Here is a 27,071-nt window from a genome sequence, read left to right as displayed (position 1 = left end):
CAGAGCCCCCCCTCTACGGCGCCCCTCCCGTATTCAACGCTTCTGTTATTTTTATTTCTTTTTATGGATGGTGGCCGCAGTGAGTGTTGAAAAATGCCTATTGCTCTTATTTGGTGCATGTGCATTGGTTGAGTTCAGATTACATCTTACTTACAGTGGTACTCTTCCAATCCTGGCCTTAAGTAATGTTTAGTCCTTTTGAGAGAAAGATTCTCTTCGTCTTCTAAACAGGGTAGCATCTTTATAACTTTCTTTCGAGGCGTGACAACTTTTGTTGGTTATGTGGCAATAAAATAATTGTCACTTTTCCGATCCTTCTCTAAATGTCGATAACGGAATATAAACATTATGCGGCGGTGTATAAAACCAGTGGACCTAGTCACACGTGGCGACAAAAGTTATCGGACTACTGTATGATTTTTCAACTTTTAGTATATACTGAACAGGAAAGAAAACTCAGTATTAAAAAGTGAATAAAACAAAAACACCCCAACGACTTTTCTTTCTGAACCCGTTTGAATCTGCTCAGACAGGGCAAACCCGTTCGAACCAGAACAGAATGTGTCTCCGGAGCCGAACCCGAACCCGAGAAACACAACACACCAGCGTTGTGTTGTGTGTCTCGCTCTGTGTCTGCGTCTTTGCGCTGGTTTCAGTCTTACCAATATGTACCAACTGATCCAGCTCTCCACTCTACAGAACCCGAAAGGCTTGAACCTGACCCCGACTCGAACGCGAAAAATATCCGGTTCGACACCCTGCAGGCAGAGCCATCAAGCGGTTCGATCCGAACTCTGCCGCTGTCGCCGCCAGAGGAGTGCGACGATGTCGCCACGCAGTGCGAAGTGAATCTGCCAGAGGTGAGTGTGACGTCAGCCTTATTAGAATAATGATAATAATAAAAATAATAATATTGTTGTTATACGTGCTCAGATGTACTCTACGTGTAGCCTTTCTCTGCATATACAGAACGAGGAGTTTGGTTCGGAGGCCGGCAGGGGGAGTTCTAAAAATGAATTCGACTGAGGATTGCTGCTCTGAAGAGCGTTTTAGTGGCTTGAGGAAGTGTTATTGATAGATGTCTGAAGTGTGCTTTATGGGCTAGGCTGTCAGCTGCCTCGCTGCCTATGATGTGAGGACACCCAATGGAAACGTATAAAAACGCCTCTCGCCTTGAGAGTATGCAGAGAGCTAAAGGACAAGTCATCAAAAGAAAACTCGCGTTCTAACCTTTGAGAGGTGGACTTAGAATACGTCAGCATCACTGCAGGTTGAGGCGCACAAATTAATGCGTTCTTATTGCGAGAATTCGCAGTATATGTTGAATCTGATTGTTTTGTACCAATAACATTCTTAGCATTACGAAATGCCGCGAATTGCCCTAATTGCCTTGATGTGGTAGGTCAGTGCTGAGGGCGCTCGAATACCAAGCCAAGAAACCCGGACTTCTACCCGACTGAGGTAGCTGCGTTTCAGTAGAAGGGGATATGAGACGCGCGTCTTTTCTGCGATGCCAGTGCACATGAAAAGGTCAATTTGAGAAATTGCACTGTACAGTATGAAAGAGACAGACGAGGAACCAAGACAACCCCCCCCCCCCCTTTCACAGCCCTCATAATTGTTTTGCTTCGCCATCAGTAACCTGAGGGGTTAAAATTATCCGCGCTCTTCAACTATGGCGCTCTACTATAGGAAAGTAAACTCTATAGCGTAGACCCTGCCATGCTTCAATGTTATGCTCGCCTTTACTAAATCGCCTGTGAATTGCTATGAAGCATTACAAATATCGGTATTTATTCCTACGAACGCAATTCTTGCTGGCAGCTCCGCCTAATTGCGCACTGACAATACCAAAACATTCGATCGTACTAGGTTTATTTCGTTCAATGAAATCTCGATTGTAAACCCTAGCTCAAACAGCAGCCGAGTTTACAACAAATGAGTCCTCAAAGGCGCAATGATAATGTGCCCACGTAGCATGGCAAAGGTATGAATCTGCAATGTATGCTTATCGGCCTTGCTGGGCTTCTTGGGGCTTGGCGACAAACGCCGGCCGCTCCTATAATTGATGACATGTTATATTCAAAACTACTCGGTCCGTCATCAATGCCCTATTGCTGTGAACTTGCGTCAATCTCGCATCCCCTTGGCGATAAGCTGCTTCACCAGTCTTTCATTTCTCGGCCTTGGCCTATTCAGACAGTAAAATGTTCTCCTGGGTTCAAAAGAAGGAAGCTAGGCATCAGAGCAGGACTTCGCTATTTTTTATGTAGGACACGGAAGAAGTTATGGACGAGCGGGCAACCCAGTATGTAGAGAGCATCGAACCCGACCTCAGCACGGTGGTACGGGGGAATGACCAGGCTCCTCCCCTGCCAAGCTTTGAGCGCCAACACTGTGTCGGGAATGGTGAACCTTCCAAAAGGCGGCGAGGTGAGAGAAAAACTTCTAAGCTTCTCGTAGGCGCGATCGATTAAGACAATCTGCCGACATTGGATAATTTAGTACGTTCTGCGCGATGGAAACAGGAATGAAAGCCACTTGAAGTAAACTCGATCGCCCATGATTATATTGATTTTTCCTAAACCGGAAATGCGCCTCCTGTGTCGCGCGCAACGTTTGCCGCAGTTGTTCAAGCGGATAGACGGTTTATGTACGCGCACATGCAGTATTCTTCTGTGAACATGGGAACTCGAAACACAACCTTGTCATCGCTATTTGGTGTCTTCCACAGTCTTTAGTAAAGTAAACGAAAAAGAACAGCTTACGCTGATAACTGCACTTAACTGCTCCATTTATTTTCTTTACTCCCAACCGTTCTTTATTGCTCACCTACTCGCACAAATATTATTTGTTTGAATAGTTAACGCCCTGCGCATGCTGTTATTATTTTAGTTTCGATGTTTAGGCATTGGTATTGACTGTTTTGCGTTCTCAACTTGGTGTTCGAGCAAATCTCGGTGACCAGAATATCAGCAGCCCGTTTCTCTGCATCCATAAAGAAATAACCGCATTAGGAAAAAAAGGTTTTTGTTGTTAGGGGCAAATTGGCTTATTCTTCTACGTTGATAGCAGTCACTCGTCACAGCGACAAAGTAGTAGAGCTCTGGACCGCAGCGCCGCAGAACTCTGTTTACCAGCTTGTTCGGCGGGTGCTTCGATAAAAAGGATACACAAAACGAACCCACGTACTGCTCGTTATCATCAGGGGCGTATTCAGAAACCTTTGCGGTCTGAAACAAATAAAATACATGCATTAGGCCCCCTCCCCTTTGTACGCAATATGTTGCTCCCGATGGCGTTAAGCGTTCAATGTTTAAAGTGATTACAAATTATAGAGCATAATTCGCATATCAATATCGTCGTTACACATGGTTTGTGCGCTTGCTGTATTCGAACAGGCTAGACTAAGGAGTTCTGTATCTGTTTTCGCACTGTATCTGTGATGCTTGTTAGAGTTTATGTCGTGCCGCCTCATTTGTGTATTGTCACGCAATGGGGCAGATTATGGTATCATGGTGGGATAGCTTGGTTGACAAAAGGCGCGCATCACAAGTAGATTGTGTGCTACTAGCATCTAAAGAACATGCGAGGGCCTTGAAATAAACTCACCACCCCATCTCCTGGCGTGACCGTACAGCTTGTTCAGCACCAGACCGGCGTTGCAGCTCCACCCGGAACATAGCCAGCCCAGATGACACGTGCATCGTCACCGAGCTTCTCCCGGGTCGCCTGGGCAAGCTGCTCCCTCTTGGCACGCGCGTCAGGAGGCCCGCGGGAAAACTTGTGCAGCTGGTCGCGCACGTCATCCACGAAAGCCCGAACAAGGCACTGCGCGTACAGCACGTGTACACGGCGCTCCAGTGAGTCCCTTCGTCGCTTTCCTTGCGGTACAAAACGATATACGTCTTGTAAAAAGCCTGTCCTTTGGCCATAGATTGTGGTAATGGTACTCGTAATCAAGTAACAATCTGCTGTGTACCTACATGGCACAGGACGCCATCATAACGAGCCACCTTGATCACTGATGCATGCCTGTATTTAGCGCGGTGTTCTACCCCTGGGCAGGGTCTTGAAGCAAGATCTTCACTATGTAAATACCGGTCGTCATGTGGGCCTTCGATTGACGACCTTCAAGGACAAGGAGGACGAACAGAATGCTGTAGAACGCTCGCTGAATGTCACGTTTAACTACGCTTAACCTCGGCTAATTTTAATATTCATGGCCATATATAAAAGGAAAAAGAAGTCATTCAGGGCTTGTCAGTGAATTTGGTGCAGAAGAGCGTCGGCCAAGTCCTCGAGGCGTTTAAATGGGCTGCATGTGTTAATTTTGCGTAGTGCACCGGACATTGAGATATGTTGATGGAGGTGTTAGAATAAGTATCGACGCTCTGCAGTGTTAGTTAATGTATATAGGTTTAGTGACACTGTTTCAGGCTTTAGTCTGTCATTCTCCTTCACGCATTTGAGTGGCACACAGCCATGCTGTAAGCAAGAGACCCTCTTGCAGCTCTCATGCACTAGAAGGAAAGCTCAACATATAAATGCGGAAAATAACTCTGGGCGAGCAAGCTGCCGGGGTTGTTGGGGATGCATAATTTAAAAACACCAGCATAAAACATGCCGTAACACAAAAAGAAATGGCCTTTGTGTCCTATTTCTTTTTGTCTCTTGTCGGTATTGTGCGCTGACTTTATGACACAGTAATTTAACTCATTGCTCTTTGGCTGAGACAGTCATACGTCATAGAGGAGGCATGACCATCAAGGACCGGTGGCAGAACATCGATGCTGGTTATATACCATTTAGTTATGAGCTCCCAGGGGTTTCCGGATGTTTTAAAGAGCTCTGGCGCCGTTCGAAGAAATTAAGCTCGGGTAACCTTATATGGTGTGTTTCAGCAGAGGACAGTTGATTAGGAAACAAAATGACTTTTCACATAGTCGAGTCGAACTTTTTAAACAAGTTGGTTGTGAATCGGACATGTTAGCTCGAAGACATCAAGTATCATTTGTCTCACTAGTCAAGAGGAAAACAGACAATGAAATGGAATTCCCATGCAAACAATTCGCCGCACAGTGTTACTGTCTCAGACCGATGTGATCCTGTCGGTCTAGGAGAACAGAAATAACTAGCAGTAAATCAAAAAGTAGACTACGATGCCACAACTGTGCAAACATAAAATCAACACAACAACAATGGCTCTATCCGCAACACACTCTAAACATTTGAAAAATTTGGTTGGCCCGTAAACACTCTCAGGTATTTCACAGTTGACATTGAAAAGAGTGAAAAAGGAATAATACGTGATTCTATTTATCATGAGCAGTTCCTTTTGGCCCTGGTAAGTTTTGTTCTGCGTAATGTTGCTTTACAGAAGGGTTGCAGCGACCATACTTAAGTGTCTTTCTTCTGCCACTATTGGAAAAACTTTATTCAGATAATTGATATACATGCTTGGCAGACAATGATGCCGTAGCTGTGCCTTTATGAATTCATTATATTGTTACGTACTCAGTACGTGAGGGGGGCGCTTATTGGTAGTCTAAAGCGATGCGAGTCACGCAAGGAACACCAGCACACACCACTGTGTCTTCCGTTTCTTCTTCTTCTCTCCAGCCTCTTCTTTCTTTCTTGATGCCCCGAAGCACGTGACACTTCCCCCCTCGCAGACGAAGCCCCAGGACAAGCAGTTCAAGGAAGGTGCCGGGGATGGAACCTTTTTAGCCGAGCCACATGCACCACCTGGGTCCGGCGTGAGCATCGGCCACTTTCGGTGCGGCGTGAAATTACATATTTCACATCACTCAGGCGCTCCAAAACGACAAAAGGGCCGCTATAACGAAACAGCAGCTTCTGGGCTAGCTTGCGCAGCGGCGTCAACAGCAACACTAAATCACCGGGCACATAAGAGACATGTGGACGTCGGTTGTCATAACGCTCCTTCGAACGTTTCTGTGAGTCTAGGATGCGGAGGCGGGCAACGCGGCGAGCTTCTTCGGCTCGACATAAAGTAGTGGCGATAGAAGGCTCGTTGTGGAGGGAGATAGGAAGGATGGTATCAAGACAACTGCGGGGAACTCGAGCATACAGGAGGTAAAACGGACTGTAGCCAGTCGTCTCATGCTGTGCAGTGTTATATGCGAATGTAATAAAAGGGAGGATTTCATCCCAGTTCTTGTGATCAGAGTCCACGTACATCGCCAACATAGTGGTCAGAGTGCGGTTGGTCCGTTCAACAAGTCCATTCGATTGCGGGTGATACGGCGTTGTATGACGGTAATCGCAGGTGCATAGACGAAGGAGTTCTTCGATAACTTCAGCAGTAAATTGGCGCCCACGGTCACTGATCAGAACTCGAGGAGGGCCATGGCGCAGGACGAGAAATCGCAGAAGAAATAGGGATACTTCGTAAGCAGTGGCTGAGGGTATTGCGGCTGTTTGTGAATATCAAGTGAGATGGTCAACACATACCACTATCCACCGGTTACCGTTGGAAGATCGCGGAAAAGGACCCAAGAGGTCGATGCCCAACTGCTCGAAGGGTGTGGTCGGAGGCGCAATGAGGTGCAGCGGTCCAGGTGGACGGGAAGTAGGGAGCTTGTACTGCTGGCACTTGACGCAACTGGCTACATAGCGCTGAATGACTTGACGCATTTTCGGCCAGTAAAAGCGTTCCTGTGTTCAATGAAATGTCCGGGCGACACCCAAGTGGCCCGACATGGTATCCTCGTGCATCATTTCAAGAACGGGAATGCGGTGGTTTTCCGGCACGACGAGGAGAAAGCGTGCACCTCCGGGGTTGAAATTCTTCTTGTAAAGTAGGCCGGCACGAACGCAGAAACGCGCATCTCTTGAATCATGAGCGGCAGAGAAGAGCGGGGCCAAAGTCCGATCGTTGCGTTGTTCTGCCTGGAACAGTTGAGGGTCAGGAAACGTTGCCGAGATAGGCGCCAGGTAGTCATCAAAGTTGTCATCATCACTACCAGTTGATGAAAGCGGCAAGCGTGACAGACAGTCAGCGTCAGCATGTTGGCGGCCGCTTTTGTATGCCACAGTGAAGTTAAACTCTTGCAACCGCAATGCCCATTGAGCGAGCCGGCCGCAAGGGTCACGAAGATTTACGAGCCAACAGAGCGAATGGTGGTCAGTGACGATGGTAAAAACATTGCGATATAGGTAGGAACGGAATCGCTGCACCACAAAAACCACTGCGAGGCACTCTTGTTCAGTAACGGTGTAGTTGCGCTCCGTCTTGCTCAACGAACGACTAGCATAAGCTATCACGCGGTGATCGGTGCCATGACGCTGAATGAGCACAGCACCTACGCCCACGCCACTAGCGTCGGTGTGAACTTCGATGGGGGCAGAAGGACAGAAGTGACGTAGGATAGGTCCTGATGTCAGAAGGAATTTGAGGTGGCGGAAGGCAGAGTCGCAGTCAGTAGTCCAATTGAACGGTGCATCTTTGTGCAAAATGCACGTGAGCGGGTATGCGATGTCAGCGAATCTGGGCACAAAACGACGAAAATAGGAACACAGTCCTAAAAAGCTCTGAAGCTGCTTCACTGATTTCGGTGCTGTAAAGCTGGTTACAGCCGCAACCTTTTGAGGATCCGGCCGAACACCATCCTTATCGACCAAGTAACCAAGAACAATTGATTGGCGTTCGCAAAAGTGGCACTTCTTAGAGTTGAGGACGAGGCCTGCTCTCTCAATGCAATCAAGAACGATGGCTAGGCGGCTATTGTGTTCCTGAAAGGTCTTGCCGAAGATCACAACGTCGTCCGAATAGCACAAACAAATTTTCCACTTGAGGCCGCGCAGAACGGTGTCCATGAATCGTTCGAACGTGGCAGGCGCATTGCACAATCCAAAGGGCATTACGTTGAACTCATAGAGACCATCGGGGGTCACAAATGCCGTCTTTTCTTTGTCGCTTGGGTTCATCGGTATCTGCCAGTACCCCGATCTCAAGTCTACCTAGGGGAAGTATGACGCCGAATGAAGACAGTCGATTGCATCGTCAATACGTGGAAGTGGATATACATCTTTTTTGGTGACGGCATTAAGGCGACGATAGTCTACACAGAAACGCGATGTGTTGTCTTTCTTTTTAACGAGAATAACTGGAGCCGCCCAAGGACAGGAAGATTCCTGGATAACGCCATGTTGGAGCATGTCATGAACTTGTTCGTCAATAAGCTGACGTTCGGCCGGAGACACACGATAGGGCTTCTGTCTGCTCGGGGGAGAAATTCCAGTATCAATCGAATGATGGATGCGAGAATTTGGAATCGGTGGCTGATGATCTCTGGCGAAGTCGAAAACCGAAACATGCTTGGAGAGCAGGTCTGCCAAAATTCGGCGCTCCTGTGCTCCCAACGCTGTGTTTATCATTGCCTGGATTCGAGACTGTGCAAAATGAGATGTTTTCTCTTCGGGAGCATGGTTACTTAGTGCCGCCACGTAATTCGACACACCTTCCTCGTAATGAGCGAGCCTCATGCCACGAGGCAACACGGCTGGCTCGTCTGAATAGTTTACAGTCCACACAAGGTGTGGCCTCTGGTGACTGAAACTATGCAACGAGGCACTAAGATACTCTTCTTTGCACAGGCCAGCGTTGTAGGTTCCACTACGGCGTCGGAATCCTCGCACAAATTCGTAGATGAAATAACTTGAATGAATTTTTCGGACATCGCAGGCACAACTGTATCTTAAGACACAGAAAACGCTCCTAAATCGAGCGACGAGGTTTCTACAAGGGCCGACATCAACGCAGCATTAAGCGAGATCTGTCTACTACGGCAGTCTAAGGTTGCACCACACTGTTGCCAAAAAGTCTGTACCTAGAATCACTTCATGCGTGGAACGAGGCAACACTGTGAATTCGGTTCGAAACACTTGGCCCCCAATCACAACTTTCGCATAGCACACACCCAAAGGCACCAATGATTCACCGCCAACACCACGAAATACCACAGCTTGATTCACGCTAAACATCACTTTATGTCCTAATCGATTCTTGAATGCTAAACTCCTAACAGAGACTGTTGCGCCAGTGTCAATTAGTACCATGGTGGGAATGCCGTCAATGGATACTTCGAGTTTGTTCTTTGACATAAACACAGGCAGAGGTATTGGGAACGTTGATTTGCCGGCGACCTCACCCCCATCGGCCGCGTCTTCTAGTTTTCCGAAGGGGAAGAACGACGCCGAGGAGACGGTGATTGTCGCTGTCTTGCATTTAAAGCCGCAGTCCAGGAAGTTGATGGGGTCGCGGGTTCTGCTTGCAGCGCGCAACCGTCATATTGGTGTTCGTCCCGGCACGCAGAGTCCTTGTCACGCAACAATTCTTCCCGCACAATCCGGCGTATCAGATCAGCCATGGACTCCGGAGCACTGACATCAACGCTCGCAACAGATGTGACGTTGGCCAGTCGCCCAAATTTAGGAGTGATACGGCGCAACTTCAAGGTTTCGAAAGTGCGGCAGTGCCTGATGAAGTCAGCTGTAGAGTTCAAATTGTCTTTGCTGATAACAAAATTATAGACATCTACAGCGATGCCTTTAAGCAAGTGCCCCACTTTATCTTCCTCGGACATCCGAGGGTTTACCATTTTGCACAATTTCACAATATCCTCGATATATGCGGTGCATGTCTCGCCAGGTACCTGGGCCCGCTGCATCAACGTTTGTTCTGCGCGTTTCTTCTTCGAGGATCCGTCGCCAGAGCAATCCTTTATTTCTTCTGTGAAACAATCCCAGCTGGTAAGTGAGTCTTCATGATTATCAAACCAAACTAGGGCAGTGGCTTCCAAGAACACTACGTTCGCTAGTTTCACGGTCGCGTCCCAACGATTGTACCGGCTCACCCCCTCGTAGTTGGTTAGCCACTCGTCGACGTTCTCGTCAGATATTCCACCAAATGTGTGCGGCTCCCGGTAGTGCTGCCAGTTGCTCACCGCAGGTGTTGTTCGGTCAGCGTCGCCGTCTTGAGCCATGCCAGATGGTAGGGGTGGCAAGCGAGCGAGCCGGCGGCTTCGTCGAAGACAACGGGGATCCGTGTTGATCTACACCTCAAACTCCACCATAACTGTTACGTGCTCAGTACGTAAGGGGGGTGTTTATTGGTAGTCTAAAGCGCTGCGGGTCACGCAAGGAACACCAGCACACACCACTGTGTCTTCCGTTTCTTCTTCTTCTCTCCAGCCTCTTCTACCTTTCCTAATGCCCCGAAGCACATGCCAATATTATAGCCACCGTCAAATGTAACATAACACAGGACTTTCTATAGAAGTGTCTACTTTCTCGGTCCGCCTTTTGACAAAGTTACAGTATTGTGTATTTTTCTCGATGGTTTTGACTAATTCATCGTCTCGACCCTTGGCTCGATTGCAGTGCAACTGAGCATTCAGAATGGGCACTACAGTAACCTTTTCCGTGCAGTAGGTTTCATAGTGTTTGTTGACGGGCTTGGCTGCCTATGCTGGAGAAATGTCATCGTCTTAGCCGATATAAAATAACCGAAAAATTAGCCTGAAGACGATGGGTGCGCCGCCGGTCGTCTGCACGGGACGTTTAAACAATAGTTTGTCTTCCTCGGTACTTTTCTGGTGCTGGTACGTTTCTTTACGAACAACAGATGACCAAACGCCATTCTTTGCGACAGCATGGCATTGGAGAGTTTTTGGCGTTTGACTTCGGTGGAGACGATAATGTGTTTGCGTCAGGTATGTACCATAGTGCAACTTACGTTCATAGAAAAGATACCTTGATGTGCAAAGCTCTCATGAGCAGTTTCATAGTGAACAATTAGTCGTTGAGTTGGGAAATATTTTGATAGTTAAGTTTCGCAATATTGCAAAAGTAACGTTTCACGGTATTTTTGCGCCATGCAACCTGAGCTTTTCAAGATCAAGTTGCATGCTTCGCTTCCGAGTTGGATCGAAAACTTATACCGCGCTTCGAGCTTGAAATATAGATACGATAAAAATAATATTGAGCTCTCTTTTTTTATTCAATTTTAATATTTAGGGATGCCTTGATGAATCATCATACGAGTGAGAAGCGATCCATGGAACGTGGTTGCTTTTGGTACAACCTTAGCATGCGGATACCAGGGCAGGACTTATATCGTCTCCAAATGGCTGTGGCTTTCGCTCTGATCATACATTCGGGAAGCGCGCGCGTGTCCATATTTTCGAAGTGTCCACTAACAAGTGTCCCCTAGGTATGAATCGATACCTTTGAGCCCCAAATGCAGAGCTGAGGGCTGCGCACTGAAATATTCAACTTTGTTTCTACTAGCTCTTAGCACCTGTAACTGCACTTACCTCTTAATGCCACTGTACTGTAAATGAAAATCTCGTACCTATATTCTAAATAAAAATAGCGAAATACATGTAGTAGAAGGCTAAAAGCATAATTTTTGAGAACTTTTGAATTACTAAGGGAGGCCCTCGGTTGGGTGAAATACATCCAGGCAGCTATGCTGCGCATCTGATTGGTTCTCGAAGAAGCGAAACGTGCCCACTATGGGTGCGCACTCGGTTGCAGTCCTCCTACAATGTCCACGTGCTGTATACAAGGAAGGGTGGATTGATGCAGTTACGTTATGGAGTTTCTCAGTAGGGAGGGGCTGTCTTGATTCCTGTCCCTGTGTTTAGACTGACGTTCCTAGCGATTTACCTCGCTTGTAATTTTGCTTTCTTGCCTTTTGTGTCTCCTTCACTTTGCAGGAACCGGTACCCGTACTTCAGGTTCATGAGCAAGAAGGAAGTGACGACATGGAAGGCAAGAGAAACTTCATTACGAATTTTCGCACATATGTTTCCTAATCTGGCGCTTTTGGTGCACTTAGTAATAGTTCAGAATGGAAGTCATCGAGACATAAAGAACGAAGAAGTGATCCTGCAGTGTCGCCTCCGCATTGGACATACACATCTCACACGCAGCTCCATACTCCTCGGACAAGAAAAACGTACATGTGAGACATGCAATATACAAGTGACAGTAAACCACATTTTAATATCATGCACGAAATATAAAGAAATCAGGAGAAAACATTTTATGTGTTTCTATAATAGACACACTCCATTTCATCCAATTCTTTGGCTAGGAGAGAATGCCACTCCCGACATTTCTTCTAGTTTTCATTTTTTAAAAGAAGTGAAGCTAATAAACAAAGTCTGAGTTATTATTAACAAGATCTGCTTTACCCTGAGTTTGGTGCATGATAGCCTTAGTTGCCTATGTGCCGTAAAGCTCAACACAACAACCACAACAAGCTTTTATATGACGTGTTCGACGTACGGTGGTGCTGCTATCGGTCTATCTCGGAGGCAAGGTTTCCCAATAAAAGTGGGAAAAGAAAGGACAGAGACGATATGGTACAAACGTAACGCCTCAGCTCTCTTTCGAAGTGTTCATTCAAAGAAATAGAGATTCTATTTTGAACGCAAAATCAAATTGTGGGATTAATTCCATTACATTTGTTTATCTCGAAGAGGACAAGTTGTCGAGCTAGTTGGTTTTCCATAGGTTTTTAGCGCGTAGCCGGACAAGGACAAAGACGGAGGAACATGTAAGACGCACAGGCGCTTTAATTTGGTAATCAGCCAACCATGTCATATATATCAGAGCGAAACGCCAAGAGGGACAAAATCTACACACGTGGCGAAAAACTGGTGCAACAAAATCAACCACGAGTATAAAAATATCGATAAATCCAAATATCTAACACACGATTAACATGAGAAAGCGACATATGATAATAATGGCCGTGGCGAAAGTGCGCGAAAAATCAGCAAAACTTCCCAGTCCTTAACAGGCAACAATAGCTAAAAAAGTGGATGCGCAGAAAAGGATTTTTTTATAAGAACTTGTCTAAAAACCGTAGTTAAACATATGAGATGGAAAAAAAATGAGTGAAACATGAAACAAAATAGAGATGAAAATGTTAAAAAAAAATGGAGACAACAATTAACGCTGCGAAACAAAAAACCAACAATGAATTAAACAATGTGACTGACATGAGTATGTAGAATGAAAGAAATTAAATTAACAAGCAATGAAAGTGAAAGGGTAAAGTTTAAAAGAGCGAAAAAACCAGACTGAAATTCAAAATGTATAAAACGAAGACATGAAAGGAGTGCAAATAAAATCAAAAATAAAATCAAGCACAATCAGAGGGAAAAGCAATTTCTTTGTTCGAAAGGAAAACTGCGGATGTGCTGACGCATTCATCCTTGTGCTTCGCAATCAAAGCGGCTTCCACTATTTCGCGTGCAAGGCTGTTATTGGGGGGGGGGGGGGATCTGTTTAGAATGGTCGTTTTCTAAAAGACAGGGGAGCATTTTCTATTGCGGTCGCATGTGCGACAATGCACTGGCAGGTTTTTGGATTACCCTGAAAAATCATTGCTTTGCTCCATTACACGTTTATTAATACATCGGCCGGTTTGGCCGATGTATGCCTTGCCAAAAGATAGGGGGACAGAGTACACCACCCCTTCTGCGCACGTTACGGAGGGATTTGTGCCTTGTGGTGCAGTCATTATCTCTCTTTAACGTTTTGTTGGCCATGCAACAAAGTCTTGATAAGAGGTTCGGGGCTGAAAACACCACGTGAACACCTGCCTTCTTACCAATCAATCTTCTTTAGATTATGAGAAATCATGTGAATATAAGGTATTATTGCAACCTTATTTCGCTGTTGGACTTCAGCTGAAGGGCCTGTCATCTTTCCTTTGGAGTTCTTTAACATTTTTCTAGCGACAGAAGAAAGAAGTTCCTGCGGGTATCTCGACTGCGTCGGTCTGCACACTTGAGCTGAAAAGATATCCTAAAATTTGGGCTTACATGAATTCGTCAAGGCGTTACTAAAACTAGATTGTACGATATTCCTTTTGCAATATTTCAATATTATGGCTCTGCTCATTCAATGTTGGTCAAAAGGAATATTGTAAAATCTAGATTTAGTAACGCCTTGACGAAGCCATGTAAGCACAGATTTCAGGATAGCTTTTCAGCTAAAGTGTGCAGGCTGACGCAGTCGGGATACCCGCACGAACTTCTGTCGCTAGAAAATTGTTAAATAACTCCAAAGGAAAGATGACAGGCCCTTCAGTTGAAGTCCAACAGCGAAATAATGTAGCAATAATACCTTATATTCACAACATTTCTCATAATCTCAAGAAGATTGGTAAGAAGGCAGGTGTTCACGTGGTGTTTTCAGCCCCGCACCGCCTATCAAGACTTTGTCGCATGGTCAACAAAGCGACAAAGAGAGATAATGGCTGCACCACAAGGCACCAGAATCCCGCCGTGACATGCGCAGAAGGGGTGGTATACTCTATTACCCTATCTTGTGGCAAGGCATGTATTAATAAACGTTTAATAAAGCATAGCAATCATTTTTCAGGGTCATCGTCCAAAAACCTGCCAGTGCATTGTCGTCGCACATGCGACCGCAATAGAAAACTCCCCTGTCTTTGAGAAAACAACCATTCTAAACAGATCCCCCCAATAACAACCTTACACGCGAAATAGTGGAAGCCGCTTTGATTGAGAAGCACAAGGGTGAATGCGTCAGCACATCCTCAGTTTTCCTTTCAAAGAAAGAAATTGCTTTTCTCTCTGATTGTGCTTGATTTTATGTTTGATTTTATTTGCACTTCTTACATTCCTTCGTTTTATACATTTTGAATAGCAGTCCGGTTTTCTCGCTCTTTTAGATTTTAACCTTTTGCTTTCATTGCTTATGAATTCATTTTCTTTCATTCTACATACCAATGTCAGTCGCATTGTTTAATTCATTATTGGTTTTTTGTTTTGTAGCGTTAATTGCTGGCTTTCAATTTTGTTTGAACATTTTCATCTCTTTCAATTTTTTTTCTCGTTTCACTCATTTTTTGTCCATCTCATATGTTTATCTGCGGTTTTTAAACAAGTTCTTATAAAAAACGTTTTTTAAGCATCCACTTTTTTAGCTATTGTTGCTTGTTAAGGACTGGGAATTTTTGTTGATTTTTCACGCACTTTCGCCACGGCCACTATTATCATTTTATGCCACTTTCTCATGTTAATCGTCTGTTAGGCATTTAGATTTATCGATATTTTTATACTCGTGGTTGATTTGTTGAACCGGTTTTCCGCTACACGTCTAGATTTTGTCTCTCTTGTGGGCGTTTCGCTCTGGTATATATGACATGGCTGACTGATTACCAAAATAAAGTTGCAGTTCAGCGCCTGTGCGTCTCACATGCCTCCTCCGTCTTTGTCCTTGTCCGGCTATGCGTTGCAAAAACTATTGTTTATCTCGCAGAGAACGGTTTCTAGAGGGCCAATAAAAGTTTTGATGCATAGCAGCCGTAGGGGCACACATCATAGGGAGGCTATTCATGTTCACTCAATGAAAAAAACCTCCAAGAGTACTTACTAGAATTCAGCTTGAAAATGATGCCGACAGAAAAAATGGAACAATTATCCCAGCTTAGGCTTTTGTTAATGTGTGACCATCTGCCACCTTCACGCCTGCAGCTATAAACTTTAGACTGTGGCATCTTCTTGTGTCACAGAGAATAAAAAATTCCACAGCGCTGACAAACAAAAACTCACAAATAGACACACACACACAGACAGGACAGGCACTTTGTTAGCGCTGTGAAATTTTTCCGTTTCTGTGAAATGCACCAAGTAGCTCAGCAATCGGTTTTACTTTTCTGCATTTGTCACTTGATGATGATGACGATGATGACGAAAACACAAAAAGCGCAACTGCTTGAGAAATGTTGATTTAGAACATAACTCTAATTTTATACCATTGAAGGACCATTCTGCAGAAATTCCGACTTCGGTGTTGTGGCTGTCGTGATCGCAAATGACAGGCATGCCTTTGCCAGTTCGTTTTTGGAGGAGGTACTGTCGCGAGTATTGTGATGTAACGAGATCACATAACATGGCGATGATGAGGAGCTGCCAGTGCAGGCAGCTCCATTTGGATGGGGGCAAGAAAATTTAGTCTTTAGATCCCAGTCCGACGCGACGCGTCTGGGCCCTCATGCAAGTTCATGCGACTTGATCAAGGCCAGCCTTTGCATTTAAGCCATGTTCCCTTTCTCGTAATGTTATAGCAATCGCCTTTATTCTACTCAGCATGTTGCAGATAATTAAGGGACATTTTAGGCGTTTACGGATTAGCGATCTCCAGAGGAGAAGTGCGTGAACGCTATCTGCAATTGAGCCATGAATGACGTTCCATATCATACATTTAAGGCGGTGTTCAACTTGCTCCCCCATATCTATTTGCGTCACCAGATTGAAACTCGCAATGGCGATAACGAGAACTCCTTTGTCGCTACCTGAAATTCAATAGCGTGGCAGAAAATCCTGCGAGCAAACCAAACTTGCTGAAGAAGGCCTCGAAGGGGGAAAAAAACATGTTGACTTCAGCCGTACTAAATCCCTCCGTCTAAGCGATTTGGAGGTGCCGTTTCATGAAAAGGAGGGAAGGGGGGTACTTGCCTTTTGTCAAAGCTGTGATTAATCCTTACCTTTTGTAGTGAGGAACCTCTAATTTGAGGTGTTGCAGATTATCGCCTACCAGGTGGTGTCCTGAGTGGAGAGGTGCGTGTTGTTCCGGTTACGGTGTTCAGTCCTTATCGGTGCAAAACTAGGAACGATGTGACCGCGATAGACATCCCCGTTCAATTTTTGAGGTGGTCGAAGTGTCAGAATACGCGACTGCAAAATAGGAAAGGAAGGCACCAAGCAGTAGTTAGTTAGTTGGGGGTGTTACGTGCACCTCCCTCCGCAGCCGGTTCTGCTCCGAGAGCAGTGCGGTGCACAGTGGACCTTTAACGCACCAACCTATCCCCCTTGCAGGAAGTCCGGTGATATGAGAATAGGAGCATAAAACTTCACTGCGAAGCGCAAGTATTCAACGCAGCGTGTAACCTGCGCATAATTTTGTGCGAAGCTGGTGCACCAATGAACGCCGCTTTAGGCCTAGAGGATAATGCTCAGAGGAAAGTAAACAACACCTGTACTCACCTATGGGACTGAAAGGTGGAGGCTGAAAAACACGTTATACTTACGCTGAGGACTCTCAAAGATCATTTTTCGTATTCCCTTTATTTTATAAACATACGCACAATAAGGCGAGCTACAAATTATGATGCTCGATCAAGTGAACAGACCAGTGTATTTGATGAGTGTGTCCGCACCTTCTTCTGTCACCTCTGCCGCAGAGCTCAATACGCCACGCTCTCTACCAAAAGTGGTTCAAGAAGGTTATCATCAAAAACATGGACCCTGCGTCAGACACCAAGGCCGCCTCGAATGCCAAGAGCAACTTTTGGAAAATCGACTACGTAAACAGGTAAACATCGCTGCTCTGCTGGTGCACAGTCGCAGAGGCGACGCGCCTGGTGGAAGTCACCACACTAGGTAAGCAAGCTGCACCGCCATCTTAGCAATTCAGTCGCACTCGTTATGGGCCATTCCATAACTAGCGTCAACCACAGACAGGGAGAGGGCAAATTTTCACTCCTTCGCTTTCAAGCTGCGCAGATTCGAATAGGGGTTCTTGTAAACCAAGATAGTTGTTTCGATGATTTTTATTACATAAGTTGCCGAACTCTGCATTGTATCTTTTTCATAGGACTGGGACAGTGCAACAGGGTCACTGCTTTGGAAATTTTTTGGTACGTTTGTACCATGGGAGTATTAACATGCCGCAAAGATTCACATGCGCAGGTTTGGAAGGAGGGCAGGACGTATGCCAGTGTCGTTACCCTCTTACCTTGGGCCCGCGCTTTTTAACAGTCGTTTTTGTCCCTCACTTGAGGGCGCAGTGAGAGGAAGCAGAAAAACCGCTCCACACTTGCACGCGTTTCTTAACACCTTATCGGCTGTTCAATAAACCACATCCTTACCTGCCCTCAGTGAAAATGTTGTCTCCTACAAACGCCGGTATTATGACGGGAATGTGGATCACTAAAACATAATTCGCTCACCCTTCGGCATTTGCGTCAAATTACGCATCGGTACCACAAAAAACTCACAACTTCGTTACAAACCGATCGGTTAGTATCCTTCTTGGCCGATTCTGACTGTGGACCTGCCGAGCAGTAGCTATGGGGGCTGATACAGGTTTGTGAATTTTGTCATTTTGGTTGATGTGTAATCAGCCCCTCGACTACTCTATGAAACGCGACAACTTTCGCCAGATGGGTGAATGACAATTTTCTTTTTGGCTTTAACTACCATCGTGAAGAAGTACAATTAAACTATGAAGGAGTAAATATACCGAAACAAAGCAAATTACTAAAATCGCCAGAAAAACACTGCGAGAAGCGCAGAGAAACTGTGCGGGCCTAACATGAGAAGGACGTACCGAGGAGTCATTAATGGTGCGTCAAAATGTTCATTTTCATCCTCTGCACTCTTTTCTGTATCGCTTTATTGTACTTTTTGCCTGCCCATTCCACTCGCAGACCACGAGAATGGGACATGCCGGACGCACCACAGGGCAAACAGTGTGAGGACGGGAACCTCAACGAGGTACTGGTTCCAGTCAAGGGTACCTGCAAGCCTCCGAAGCCCGCGCTGTCGACACGCCAAGGGCCATCGGCGGATCTTAGGGTGCCCAAGCCTGCAATGCCGTTCGTGCGGTCGAAGGAGTTGGAAGGGCGGATGTCACCTATTAGTTCGCCTTCGCTGCAACAGCATCCAGAGTACAAAGTGTTGTTGTGCCCAGAGGCAGCGATGCAGCGGCTGAAGTATGACAACCATAACCAGCAGCAGCATCGACACCACCACCCTCAAAACCAGCACCTCCAGCAGCAGGAGCAGCACCAGCATTGCCAAGGACCGCACCAGTCGCCTGCCTGGGCTACGACCACAATCTCGACCCCACCAACGTCGCCCAGTCCGCCGTCACGAGGAGGTGACTATGAGAATTCTCCCACCTGGAGAATGCTCTCACCACCACCATATTGCAAAAACTTTGGAGACATTGCCGCTGGAATCCGGTGTGGGCCTTTTGGAACACAAGTACGTGCTCGGTTGTCCGCGACCCGGTTGACAGAGCCAGTGAAAATTACGTTTTCAAAGACAAGATAGGTGGCGCAGACATAGTGGTCATAGTATATGAGGTTTATCGTCCTAAAAGAGACTGAGGTTTTGAGGGACACCCTAGGAAGGCTTCTAAGCTTTCGTCCAAGTGGGGTTCTTTAAAGTGCATATATATCACTAAGAACACATGTGCCTTGCTTTCGGCCTCCATGAAAAGCATTCACCATGGCCGGGATTCGATCCCGCGTCCTTAGGATTAGCAGTAGAGCATCTTACCCACTGACTATTAGGCAGGTGGCAGGCGGTGCCATGGGCAGCAACTTGGAACAAATGGTGGAATGCCGCGTATCTGCAGTTAACATAGCTTTGCTGACGATTACTGCTTCGCCAAGACGGTTGTGTGTGTTGTGTGCTCCACTGGCTATCCCGAGAACGCAAGTTGGATACTGGTTGTGCGACCGTCTTAGGTAATGGTGAAATGCAGGGCGCCGTCAGTCGACGGCATCGAACTCTCGGCAATCGAAACTGCCGAAGCCTTCTTTCGAGCATCCTTCGTAGCCGAATTTGCTTAAGGTCGTTAAGCCCTTTGCACCTCACGAGTATCGATATAAGAACGGGGCATTTATGGCACATTTATGAGAAGAGGGCATTAATGAAATAAAAATATCTACACTACCTTGTGTGGCCTTGAAGATGCAATGCGTCCTGTCAGCGCGAAAGGCTTCCTCCTTAATCTATACCGTGCAAATGTAGATCGATAACGAATGTGCGCTACTAGACTAAGACTCTAGTGGCGTATTCCTGTTCGGAACCGCTATTCAATAGATTTTATCTATTAGATTCTCATACAATAGCCTGCACGTGAGGTCCCCGGTTGAGCCTGAACGACGTCAACCAGAGTTATGAACTATTTATCGAGAAAGATTTTTTACGTTTAAACAGCGTCCGGCTCCTGTAAAGCCTGCACGGCGTTCCGTATATTTGTATAAAAAGGTAAAAGTGCCCAAGAACTTGTAAAATATTTGTATTTATGCATAAAACACTTGGTAGTAGAGAATACGTGCCATTTTTTACTCGGGTTGGCTATAAAGGTAAATAAGGTTTGAATGTTTCGTGCTTATCTGTTCTTAATTACTATATTGTGGAGCTCAAAGTTTACAGTCGTATTCAATACACATTGGGATCTGCGTTGCTTATATCTCCTTCTGCACTCTGCTTAAGGTGTATGCTTTACACACGTGCTGTTAATTTCACATGTATGATCGGAAGTACGTACTCTAAGACGTTTTTTACGAAAACCGTATCTGGAGCCCAGATCTATATGACAGCCCTACCACAAAGCAAAGATATTGCCCCTGCTCTTGAAGTCCCGGAATACATGGAGAGTCGCGTATTGACTAACTGTCGACATACTTTTGAGGTCCGTGAGCGTTTTCTCTGTACACTCGAGAGGTCCTAGCTTACTTTGAGCTGGGATTTGAGTATACGAGAGGTAAACAATTCAGTATGCCTTGAATTGGGAGCTGCACCGCGCCTCTTACTTTGAAGAGGCGCGGTGCATTATTATATTATATTTCATGCTCTCAGTTATTGATCAAGGCACGCAGTGGATTGTGTCGTTACGGAAGTTAAAGCCAGGTCTTCAGGTTCGTCGGTGCAAGCACTTGACATCTCCGGCAGCACAAGCATGGGAAATCATATTGTACATTAATAAAGGCACTCCGTAAACAGTATACATATTTTAAACGGGCAAGCTAACCCATACGTACCGCCAAAGAAACTCATCTCAGTGAGCATATCGCTACATCCGCCGCCAATAATAAGTTATCGAACAGCCCTTTGGAATAGAATCCGGGAGTCTACGCAAGATACTCTTATTATGCAGACAACAAACACGGGTGTAAGGAGAGGATGAAAGAAACGTTTGCAGGTCTTTGTAGAGTCATGAATGTTGTCGGCGCACCTTGGTTTTAACATTGGGATTGCATCAGCACTCGATTTGCACGTGGAGCCGTACAGCAACTTCGTTCGAAATCCGCGTGGAGGTTTGCAATGTAGCGGACACTTTTCGCCTCTTCGCCACAAGCGGTAACTGAGATCTCCTTCGGTGCAGGCACCGGAGTCTAGGCCCAGCAGTAGGCACCCGTCGTCCAGCCAACCTGCATCGCCGCACTCTGCGATGCCCTTATTCGTTGGGAGTCGGGTAAGACAGCCAAGTGACGTGGAGCAACAGCTTCATAAGCCTCTACGAGACCACGACGCGAAGACGGAACCACATGCCGGGCCGTCGTGCCCCTCCCCGTACATTAGGAGAAAGCAGAATTCGCAACCATGTACGGAAAATGCACGTGAGTGTCCTCGATCTGCAATGCACGCATGCTCGCCAAAACAGCTAATCAGAGTAGCTGAGTGTAGCTTTGCTGTTCAGCCAGAAATCCCCAATTCACTGGTGTTCGGTACTGCGCCCGCATTGCGATGGTGGGAATGTGCAAAGCGCAAACAAGCAAAAAGCAGCCTTCTGCGTGATTTTTCAATACCTTAACGTTAATTTTGCCGACAGCGTTGAAGTTGCCGATATTATCTAGAGGCACGGGCATCGGTGCTGTTATGAGCGAAACACGGGTCATAGCTCTCGAGTTTGCAGGTAACATGACCATGTCTGAGACTGGTAGACTAGTGGTGTAGTGATAGACTAGTGGTAGACCGCGTGACACGGCCGTGCTAACAGGCGATCGTCATTCTGGCTTAGCCTTTAAGATAGGTGGGTGAGACCGCAGCCCAGCCTTCCAGCATAGTGTGGTTGGCTCACCAAATCTTGCGCCCGCACCCGCCCCTCATATTTGAGCTTGCATCATCCTAGGAACGGCGTTTGTATGGAGGCTCCTTAACTCGAAAGCGGGTGTTGATGATGGTATATATGCCCAGATTAGGAATCCCGAGGTGATCGAAATTATTCCGAAGCAGTCTACCTCCCCCCCCCCCCCCCCCCCATGGTAGCTCTTAACTGGTTTACTGGAAAGAAACTGTGCCCTATCTTTCATACTTTTTGCGTAAACACCTGAACCCCAGCCTATAAAAACGAAGAAAGGTGAGAGTGAAAGCGAAAAGAAAGAGGAGCCGAAATTAAGGGCTGCGGAGTGTCTTCGACCACATGATGATCTTTAACGTGTCCTTACAGTGCAAAGCACACGGACGCCTGTCTTTCAATCATTCCTTCCTCCCTTCACTCAAGGCGCGGTTGAGGTGCCCACCAAGTAGTGTGCCCTTGCCCTTGCACTACCTTTAGAGCAGCGTGCCTATGGAGGCTACTTAGACCACCTCTCCACTCCTCTCTATGGCAGCTGATGCGCAGCGTACGTTCTTATCCTCTCCAATGGTCCTCAATGCACCAGGCATGCGGCGCGGTGTACGTGCCTGGCGACGCCAGTTGACCCTGCATTCAAGGTCAAATTGTCCCATTTGATGACCTTGGTGAAATCGGCCGTAATAGAATTCTAGCTCTTAAAATCCTTTGCGCGCGACCTCTTCGAAAGTTTAGGTCCCAACAACTAGCGACATTCCTGGCCGCGCTTTCAAGACCTACTATTGGTCTTTACGCTCTTCGAAAAGGTGTCCAAACCAGCAGGCATAGGTTTAGAAATTAAGGGGGACACTAAAGGTCCACCTTTAAGAGTATCACGTGATAGCATGGGCTACCACCCCGCATATTAGTCTCTGCTTTAACCAAGCCGCATGTACGCTACTGCATTCTCTAGAGGTAACTTGTCTGGCACATAATTCAATGGTCGTAGCATTCTGATTCCGGTGTCACCCTCCCATGCTAAGTAAAAGCCGAGTTGGCAGCTCCTGCAAAACATAACTGCAGGTACCCCAACGTTCAGTCATCGCGCGACAATATCATTTTAGAACCTGGCAAAGAATTGCTCTTTTTTGGCTAACAAAGCCGTCGCCGGATTTTCTGGCGGCCAATATTAGTCGTATGATGCCACAGCAATAAGTACTAGGCTCCCTTCTAGGATCACAAGTCATGTAGGAGCTTTTTCACGCATCCCTTATTTTAAATCTTTATTTTATCGGACACAACAATTCAATGCACTCGTCGGCAAAATTTCATGCAGACCACCCGACAAGAGTATATACACCCGCTCTAACCAAGCTATAAGAACATTCCAGTGTGGTCGTATCCAGAAAATGTTGGGTCTTCTCTGAAACAGTCTTGAAATGTAAATTTATTCCCGATGACAATTAATGTGTACAAAGATATCCCTTAGGCGTGTTCTCAGATTTTAACTGCAAGGTTTTAAAGTGTTGCCTCCATTTTATTCCGATGACTGTAAGAACGGGAAAAATATCGAACGTAAGATTTTAGAACGCGCTGAAACCTTATGCCCATACAGTCAGCATTCTTATTTCATTATATTAGTCTGTTCCGCTGTTAGTTCACATGATATAAAAGTACAACCATCTGTTTTCTGAAGTACATCAGAATCACCCGCTGCAAGCGTGAGAAAAACCTCAGAAGCGGGACTTGGCTACGCACTACAGAATTTTTCAATTTATAGTAATAAAATAATAAAATTGTCTTATGCAAATTTGAGGATGTCTCAATTTATTTTAAAAATTATCTATTCATATTTTGAAGTAGAAATTAACTGGGAGATTGCGAAACCATTCGAGCTACTTTAACGATTTTGTAATTTTGACTTTTATACTTTGCTCGCTGCGAGAGCAGGAAAGACACGAAATCATTTTCATTACCTTATAGTAATATTAGTTTATAATAACCCACAGTTGCCTAAGTATTTCAATGTCTCCCAGAAACCTGGCCATCTTAAATGCAGTCTCTCTTATTCAGAGTCTTTGGATGTCGGATAGTTCCATTCTCTTCTCGAAGGAGAAGCCGGCGTTGGCAGCCCCTGCCCTCGCAAACTGCCATACAGTTTTACACAGCCCGCCGACCTGTTCTAGTCAGGGCCAGTTCTAGTTGCCCCGCCTACTATCGTAAGCATGATATTGATTTTTCGGCAACGACGCCGACCACACCATTTTTATGAAGATGACTTTGAACGTTATCTCTTCTTCAATACGTATTGTAGTGGGATGCAAGCTGCGGCATCATCAGCCCGAAGGGGGGTGTTAGGGACCTGACACAATATTTCTTGACTCGTTGAGCTGGCATAAGAGGCTTTGTCATCGGGTCTTACCGAAACATGATTGTCCGTGTGATGTCTGTCCAGAGGCGGTCGTTTGTCTTAATGCTACAACTCAAACATCGGCACTAGCGCCAATGTAGTCTCCATAGATGGATGTTATTAAAGCTTTACTGCTTTACGAGTTGTACTTTAGAAACAAGTAACTGAATATGACTGATTAATTGGAATGAACAATAGTTAATTCGTAGAAGCTATACGATTTGGCACCATGTATCGAAAATTGATAGAACTGCAACAGAATGGAATTATTTGCGATCATTGTTTGTGTAATATGCTTGCAAAGCATAAAGTGCACCTCTGTTAATAATAAACGGGGAATATGGAGAGAAGAAAATAAAATTTGAGAGGAGGGAGTAAAAGGAAGCCCATGATGAGAGATCCCAATCGACAGCAAGTTTTGGTTGAAAGTCATGGGTAACTGCTGTCCCCCCCCCCCCCCCACACACACACACACTCTGTCTTAATTTTAACAAAAACCGTTAAAGCCCCCGTTTTTTAAAACTTTGGCGGTGTTGTAATAATCGTTCTGACTAAAATCTGATACCCCTGGCTCTGGCAGATGGTTACTTGAAGATGACAAGTGACACAACGAGACCACACGATATCAAAAAGTTGGGTGAAGCTCTTAAATCGGGTTGTTCATTTAAGGCGGGAACGTGGGAAAGGAATCATTCTTACAAGTTCCGTATTCCGATTTGCGTCATTATCGCGAAAGTGTTGCTAATTCCATCATCTTCACCAACCGGTCTATACCTACTGCAGGGCAAATGTCTCTCCAGTTTTCCTTCAGTTAACCTGGTCCTGTGCTAGCTGCATTCACTTGACCCCTGTAAACTTCTTAGCCTATATATAGCGGTCGGCACAGTTGCCGTCGGCCTGGCTTCTCAGGAAGCTTGGTGTAAAAGTTTACCAAAAATGAAACGAAGACCATACATACGATATTAGACCATTTCTAGCTTAATACTAGTCATGCCAAAACCAACAAAGTATTTTTGTCACTCTATTGGGCAGTCACCAACCATTTGCGCTGACCAAGGTTCCCAAACAGACGAGTTAGTACGTGGCTGTCCTTCGTGCAGCTCATAGTAGTTGAGTATTGGGGAGTTCTTCACTACCGCAGCCTACTGCAGCCACGCATAGACCAGTTGATCCGGAGTGCGGCGCTCCAGCGCGATGAAGGATACGGTCCAGCTTCGCCTCCCCGCACCATGATGGACGAAGCGACGGGCGGATAAGCCTACGAATGACGCCAGTAGTCAGAGATGTTGCTCCGGTGAATGTTAAGTGTAATGAAAAAGTTAGTCATTCAGTTAACGGATTGAAACCGCAATAATTAGAACTACTTGGTTGCTTTGGGAAGCGGTTTTTCGTGCTATCCATAGACTATCGTATTATATAAAAATCCCATCAATCTAGCCTTGCAATGAATTCTAAATTTAAAATGAATGCCTTTTTTAAATAACAACGCCATGGCTCTTTTGTTTTAGCGATATGTTTTGTAGAAAAGGCTGCATGCACCTCCAGCCGGCAGATTCGTTCTCAGAGGCAATTATGACACCAACGAGTTGCAGTGCACAAAATCTTGGGCGATGGTTGCAAATGCGTCCGCGTGGAGTAAAATTGTTACCTGCAATCACAATTATTTTCACTGATACAGAGCGTGTTTAGCTTCCTCAAATTCTCTTTTATGTTGCTCCACAGAGTCCGCTGGCTCCGACTTCAACCATAGGAGCCACTGGAATGATGAAGAGCACAGCACGGGGTCAAATTCTGAGCTCTGGACTGGGCATGTTCGGACCAAAAAATACCCTGAATCAGACGCTGGTATTGTCTTGCGGCGACCACTACCGCCGCCTCCTTCTCAAAACTCGCCGCAGTTGACGCAGGACCCTGCGGCGCCACCCGTTAGACGGCGCTCTGCACGTCCTTGGCCACAGCAGGCGCCGCAGTTGTCTAGTGAACACGAACTGCGCTCGAGACACAAGTCATCTCTTTCGATGGAGCGATTGGCGCAAGAACAAGAAACCATAAGGCCCTCGCTCCCGTTTCCTTCTAGACCGTCGTCCCGTCGTTCGCGAGGCGATAAGCTGCAAAAAGGGGAGCCGCCCGCGGCGTCATCGGAACCTCTCTCAGCGAAGGAACATCTGAGCCTACAAGGGCGGGATTCGCCTGCTCGACCAGATTTTATACTGAAAGGACGGTGGGTCCCGGGCCCGCCATCGCGGCCCTGGTATACGCGGTACGACCCGTGTAAATTGCCGGTAGTGCCATCAGTATATCAGCCTGTTTACTCGGCAATCGCCGAGCCGGTGGACGTAGTACGCATGCAAGACGGTACGGTGTATATCTTGTCGTGGCCGACTGTTCTCAATGTTCATTCATGTGCCGAACACGCAAGGTGCGAGTGGGAGTGATGGTATACCCTTGGAATCACCAAAGTTAAATCAGACAAACCAAGTAAGCTTGTTTGCGCATAGAAGTCATCTCTACCATCCAAGCGTAGTGCTTTGTTTTCTCTTTTAAATTCAGTAGCCTTAAAAACTTCTCTATCAGGCCGTCTTTCTTGTCCGAGTTCGTGGCTGTTAAAATATATATACGCAACACTTTAAAACCTAAGATTTATTTATTAAAGGTACACTGACCATGCCGTGAGGTTATTTTGTTTTTATTTCCTGCACATGTTGTCCATCGCATTTTCTGCGTGCTGTGCATTATTCGTATGTTAGCCGCTATGCGAAGCGGTTGTGGCTCATTGTATAATAAAATATAAGCA

At 46.0% G+C, this 27,071-nt stretch overlaps 1 protein-coding gene across 1 annotated transcript; it reads left to right on the top strand.

Moving 5' to 3' along the window:
* Positions 1–2,592: 2,592 nt before the first annotated feature.
* LOC146181654 (uncharacterized) lies at positions 2,593–27,071 on the top strand. The gene is made up of 7 exons (XM_084575824.1): positions 2,593–2,617; positions 3,641–3,863; positions 11,748–11,802; positions 17,258–17,388; positions 18,506–19,064; positions 21,199–21,433; positions 26,000–27,071. The coding sequence occupies exons 1-7, from the start codon at positions 2,593–2,595 to the stop codon at positions 26,710–26,712; spliced, it is 1,941 nt and encodes a 646-aa protein (XP_084431950.1). The 3' UTR covers positions 26,713–27,071.

This window comes from Amblyomma maculatum, chromosome 8 (genome assembly GCF_055883805.1).
Source record: "Amblyomma maculatum isolate TAMU_Amacu chromosome 8, ASM5588380v1, whole genome shotgun sequence".
Lineage (NCBI taxonomy): Eukaryota > Metazoa > Arthropoda > Arachnida > Ixodida > Ixodidae > Amblyomma > Amblyomma maculatum.
The sequence above is the reverse complement of the archived record's forward strand: the minus strand, read 5'-3'. Positions and strand labels throughout refer to the sequence as shown.